We start from the raw sequence: 6,000 nt of genomic DNA, 5'->3' as shown, positions 1-6,000 counted from the left end.
CATGATACAGAGATACACGCATGTAGAACACCCATGAACATAAATAAAAATTAAAAAAAAAACTTAAGTTGAGGAGATACTGGAAGGGGATTGTTTTGTATGCAAATTTGTCCACTTTGAGTCTTTTTATAGTTCTATGAAGTACCTTCCCTGAGAGAGTTGCTTCCATCAGGTTCTAGAAGATATTCTTTCACAGTAAGTTGTCTACTACCGTGTTTAAAGGATTTTTTTGGGGGGGGGGGGTTGAGACAGGGTTTCTCTGTGTAGCCCTGGCTGTCCTGGAACTCATTTTGTAGACCAGGCTGGCCTCGAACTCAGAAATCCGCCTGCCTCTGCTTCCCAAATGCTGGGATTAAAGGTGTGAGCCACCACCGCCTGGCTTAAAGGATTTTTATTGCTCAACTTTAGGAAGCTTTTAAAGAAGTCCTTTATCCATCTGTGATCCATCCTGTACTTCCTGCACTTCTAAGGAGTTTGTCTTCAAGCATTTTGATGAAATGAGGAGAATCTGGGACAAGGGCCAGAAGCGTATGTAGCTATGTAATACTCTCTACAAGAGCTTGTGGTTGGGCTGGAGAGATGGCTCAGCAGTTAAGAGCACCAACTGCTCTTCCAGAGGTCCTGAGTTCAATTCCCAGCAACTACATGGTGCCACCCAACCATCTGTAGTGGGATCTGATGTACTTTTGTGGTGTGTGTGAAGAGAGTGTACTCACACACATTTTAAAAAAGAGCTTGGGGTTTCACTATAAGCTTCTCCATCTTGCCTGACATATTGCCTTGGCTCCTTATGGATCTGCCCTGATTTTCCAGCAGTGAAGCACTTAGGAGCTGTACTGCCTTAAAGGGTGGGAGATTATAAGTATATTTCACCGTGGAATTTTTAGCCAACAACATCAAAATTTGTCCCTGGGACAGTTTAAAATCATACTTTCTACAAATCTCTAGAAAAAGCAATCATTACCAAGGTGACTGAGCAACAAGTATTATGCTCTACAGTATGACCATATCCTCTTGCAAGAGAAAAGGTCAAACCAGATGTGAGGTTGCACATCTGTAAATCCAACACTCGGGAGGCAAATGCAGGAGGATAAGAAATCCAGGGTCATCCTAGGCTACACTGAGAATTGATAGACAGCCTGGGTAATACGAAAGCCTGAATTAAAAAAAAAAATGCAAGTTGCATCATGGGAGTTCAGTTACAAGATGAGAGCCTCTCGCTAGCTCAGCAGGTGGTGGCCAAATAGAAGTCAGGGGCTCTCTGATTTGGCATAGTTTATTACAATTAGTACACATACACAATCTTGTAAACTCCGTAAGGTAAATGGTTTAACCTCCACTATAACCAGCAGACCCTATGCCATGAGCTCTCAGCACCCTACTTTAACATCGATAGAATTCACACAAATAGGATTATAATACAATTTGCAAGGAAAGGATTTTTTGTTTGTTTTTGGTCCATGTTTTCTTTCAATAAACAAGACACATACTTTCTCCTCTTTGGCAAAAAGAGGTTAACTCCCCAGTTCATTCACAAAGTAAAACTCAGGGAAAAACAACACAAAACATGAGGTACAGCCGAGACATGGGCTACTCTATGAGTATAAGCACGTATGCAGGGGAAAAAGAAAACTGCTTTTTACATCACCAGGACAGTTACTAGCGCGCCACTAGAAAAGCTCTGCTTCTGCGCATGCGCGAAGCCATATGACCCGACATTTGTTTTCCAGGGATAGTGGAAGTCACCCACATGCATTATCTCTGGAGAAAGTTGTAAGAAGTAGGGCTTCTGGGCTCAGCTTTATTTTTAATCTGAGGTTTAGAAATATTTGATATTCCTGCCTTGAGCTACAAGCCCTGTGCCTCCTTCATTACAAGGTGCGGATGAACAGTGTGGCTAGCCTTGAATCTCAGCACCCTGGAAAGGCAGATTTACTTAGGAACACTGTGCAGTAGGCTAAGCCCTTTCCTTAGAGAAGGTGGTCCCTCAGGATGCAGCTGGGATCCACGCAGGCCCCAGGACACTAGGCTGCCCTACCTCTCAAGGAAAGTCTAAGAAAGCAGGCTGCAGCTGCTAAAGTCAGATGTTTGCTTGCATAAATGGGCCACCATTGCTAGCAATCACCTATCCTGGAGTGCTTTACATGTTTCAAGTAATTTCATTTCTTCCAGGAGACAAAGCGGTAAAAATGCTTTTACTTTATCAAAAAGGAAAGAGCCACAACAACCAACGAGGTTTTTAAACAGACCTGCTGCTTACAGCGTCAGATAATCAAATACACTGAGAAACACAGGCTACCGCTATACAAATCCCGTGTTTTCTCCTTAAGCCCTGTGTAGAAAACAAACACCGCAAACTTCGTAATGTTAATTCGTGTTAAATATAACTGTACAAATTGCACATTTTACAGCACAGCATCACAGTTAAGACAAATGAGAAAAGTCCCCTTGTTCTAGCACAACAGAAACCAACTGGCTCTGCAGGAAGGGTTGGAACTAAACCAGCTGCACAGTTCTGTAAACAGTAAGTGAGGTCGTCTCTAGGATCCTGAAGAGTCACACATGCACGCTTGCACATTTCTTCCAGTGACTCGCAGCGGTGCGCGCTCAGTACCACAGCAGGTTTCTTTCACATTGGGTTCACAAAAGAGCAGTCATGGCCGTCTGGTTGAGGGGCGCAAGACCGTTTCTGGGTGCCGAATAACCATCATCTCCCCCGGAAGTCATCTGTGACTGAGAGGCTGGGTCTCTGCTGTCCAAGAAGCTGCTAGCAGCAGGCTTGTCATAGCCACCACCCACAGGCTTGGGGCTTGCTGGCCTCTGATAGCTTTCAACCTGGGTGGCTCCTGTAGCAGGAGGAAAGCCTCCAGAGGAATGGGAGTGTTTGTGAGTGGGCCTGGGCCCAGGGACTCGGTAGCCGCTCTGTGTGGAGAAGGTGTGAGCTCGCAGCAGGTGCCGCTCCACGATAGGTGTGGCATACTCAGGTTCTGAGTGCGTCAAAGGCAGTGCGTACTCATGGCGGCCCGGGCGGTGAGGACAGTCATAGTGGCCGCTGGCCTCAGTGTTCACTCTGACCTCCTCAGTGTCTGTGTCCATGGGTCGGAAGGTAGAGCCCTTTCTCGCGACTGTGCCTGTGCCAATCATGAGAGGCTGCTGATAATCTGAAACCAAATGGACATCATTAGTGCACCAGTTGAGAGCCAGGCAGGCGGTCGCTGCAGCGCATGCTTTCCCTTCCACTCCATCTCCATTGGTGACTAAAGCATCTCAGGGTCCATGAGACATATGAAATGCAAGTCAGATGCTGCAGTTGGGTCTTAAAACCCCCATAATATCGCCTGCTTCAGGAAGCCGCCAAGGGCCATAAGACCTCGGAGACTGGATTGATTTGGTCTAGAGAAAATGTTTTGTAGAGGAGGGGCATTTACTTACAGATGGTCTTGTTATGCAACCCCAACTAGACTTGAACTTGTGGTTTTTCTGCCTCTAAGCCTTTGGTGTCCAGGGCTGACCACAGACATGCAACTCCATGCCCAGTTTAGGGGTGACTTTTAGTTGGTGCTGGGATTATAGGTGTTGGCTATTAGGCCTGGCTAGGAGTGACTTTCAAAATTTGGAGGTGGAGAAAAATCCAAAGAGGGTGTGATGACCACCTTTGTGTCAACTTGACTACATCTAGAATTAATAAAACACAAATGGCTGGGCACATGTGTAAGGAATTTTTTTTCTTAATTACATTAAATCATTTGAAGTGTTAAGATGGATTTCTAATCTAGTTCTACGCCTTTAGTTGGCAGTCTATATAAAGGATATGGAAGAAGAAGGCTTGCTCTCTCTTTGCCTGTTTGCCCCAGCCAGCAAATCCATGCCTTCGCTGGCTGTAGAGTCTGTTTCTTTGGAATTCTGCACAATACTGAAAGCCAGCTGAGACATCTACCCTCAAGGACTGAACAATTACTGGAGTCTTGGACTTTCCATTGGTAGATAAGACATTGTTGACTATCTTCATTCTAATAAATTCTTTTCCTACACAGAGAGAGAGAGAGAGAGACTGAGAGAGAGCTTATTCTATAAATTCTGTTACTCTACAGAACCCTGACTAATACAGAGGAGAAAGAACTATGAAGACAGTTTGATGTGGCAAGAGAATTAGGGGATATGGATAGTTAAATGGATATGAGAGATAAGCAATAGGTAGTGATGGGCATTCAGATAATGCAATCATTGTTAAGACTGAAACAATTCAAGTCTTTTTTGCAATGAGGTAGTCAGATTACAACAGGAAACAAAGTAGAGGGGCACCAAGTGACTTCCCTCAAATCACACAGCTGCCAGGCAGTGGAGTCAGGACTGGAAGCGTTTCTAGCTTGTGTTAGCCATCTGTCTTAGTCAGGGTTTCTATTCCTGCACAAACATCATGACCAAGAAGCAACGTGGGGAGGAAAGGATTTATTCAGCTTACACTTCCATACTGCTGTTTATCACCAAGGAAGTCAGGACTGGAACTCAAGCAGGTCAGGACGCAGGAGCTAATGCAGAGGCCATGGAGGGATGTTACTTACTGGCTTGCTTCCCCTGGCTTGCTCAGCCTGCTTTCTTATAGAACCCAAGACTACCAGCCCAGAGATGGTCCCACCCATAAGAGGCCTTTCCCCCTTGATCACTAATTGAGAAAATGCCCCACAGTTGAATCTCATGGAGGCATTTCCTCAACTGAAGCTCCTTTCTTTGTGATAACTCCAGCTGTGTCAAGTTGACACAAAACTAGCCGGTACACCACCTGTTAGATCATGGGGAGTGTGGAAATCTCACTCACAACCTACATACAAGCTGTCTAAGGTTGCCCTGGGGGCAAGCTTAAGAAGACTGACAGTCAGGAAATAAAGCTGGAAGAGAGACATACTGATGCTTTCTCAAAGATACTGACCCATTGTGACCCTGACTCTAACTCCCTCCCCTCAAAGACAGGACATGTATTCATTCATCACTCAATTAGTCTTTCTTGTCTCTCATTCCCAGTACTTTAATAAAAACCTGAGTAGCAAACATGAATTAAGAGCTTCCTCCCAGCACTTGGGAGGCAGGGGCAAGCGGATGGATCTCTGTGAGTTTGAGGCCAGCCAGGTCTACAACTCGAGTTCCAGGATAGCCAACGCTACACAAAGAAACCCTGTCTGGAAAAAAAACCGACCAAACAAAACAACAACAATAAAAAGTTTGCAGAGACTAGCAGTGCTGTGGGGCCCTCATTATTCATCATTATATGCCCTGAAGGTGTGGTCAGCTCAGGTGAAGGGACCATTGACTAATATCTTTGTGTTAGCTTGAAACTCTTCCGAGAGTACTGGATGGGGGGCAGAGGGAATAGAGGAGCACACTTCTGCTATAATAAAGTATCTTACTTAGCCTCACTGCTGTTCCGATTCATGTCTCCCACAAGCAGAACCTCCTTAGAGCACTGCTGTCCCTGGGTTATGACACTCACCTGCCATATCACTAGTGATGAGATCCAACTTTTGTGTCATCTCTTTTTCATTGTCATAGCTGATGGTAAATTCCGTCGACTGATGCCTGGCAAAGGGATATTTAATCTGCTTCCAACAGCCTGAAATCAAGAGAATATGAAAGCAGGCATCAGGCATGTAATTCACATACCCATGTGCTCTTCTTTGGTATGTCAGAAGTCAGTCTCTTGCAGGATGCTGACAAACCCACAGTCACAGCTCTTTGGTTGTGTGCAGAGCACAGCATGATAAGTCAGGCCCTTCAATACACACATTACCCATCGCTTTATTTTTTTGAAATAGGGTCTCTTTATATATCCCCGGCTACCCTGGAACTCATTATGCAGGCTAGGCTAGCCTTGATCTCAAGGAAATTTTCCTGCTTCTGCTTTTTGAGTGCAAGGATTAAAGGTTACACCACCATGCCTGGCTCCCACTGATGGACAAGCGGCTCGGTGGTTAAGAGCATAGGCTGCTCTTCCAGGACTCCATTTTG

General features: G+C 45.2%; 1 protein-coding gene across 5 annotated transcripts in view; it reads right to left on the bottom strand.

Annotated features, from left to right (window-relative positions):
- Positions 1–1,258: 1,258 nt before the first annotated feature.
- The window catches only part of Dcbld1 (discoidin, CUB and LCCL domain containing 1), an 87,801-nt gene continuing 83,059 nt past the window's right edge, over positions 1,259–6,000 (bottom strand). For 4 of the 5 annotated variants that reach the window (XM_030245220.1, XM_030245221.1, NM_025705.4 and 1 more), the window contains 2 exons: positions 5,486–5,605; positions 1,259–3,161 (listed from right to left, as the gene is read on the bottom strand). In XM_030245220.1, coding sequence (XP_030101080.1) covers positions 2,641–3,161; positions 5,486–5,605 — 641 coding nt within the window. In that variant the 3' untranslated portion in view covers positions 1,259–2,640. The remainder of the gene's footprint in view (positions 3,162–5,485; positions 5,606–6,000) is intronic. The other variant, XM_011243196.2, reaches the window with a different exon arrangement.

Source organism: Mus musculus, chromosome 10 (assembly GCF_000001635.26).
Source record: "Mus musculus strain C57BL/6J chromosome 10, GRCm38.p6 C57BL/6J".
In the NCBI taxonomy this organism is placed as follows: Eukaryota; Metazoa; Chordata; class Mammalia; order Rodentia; family Muridae; genus Mus; species Mus musculus.
This window is presented reverse-complemented; position numbering and strand designations above follow the sequence as displayed.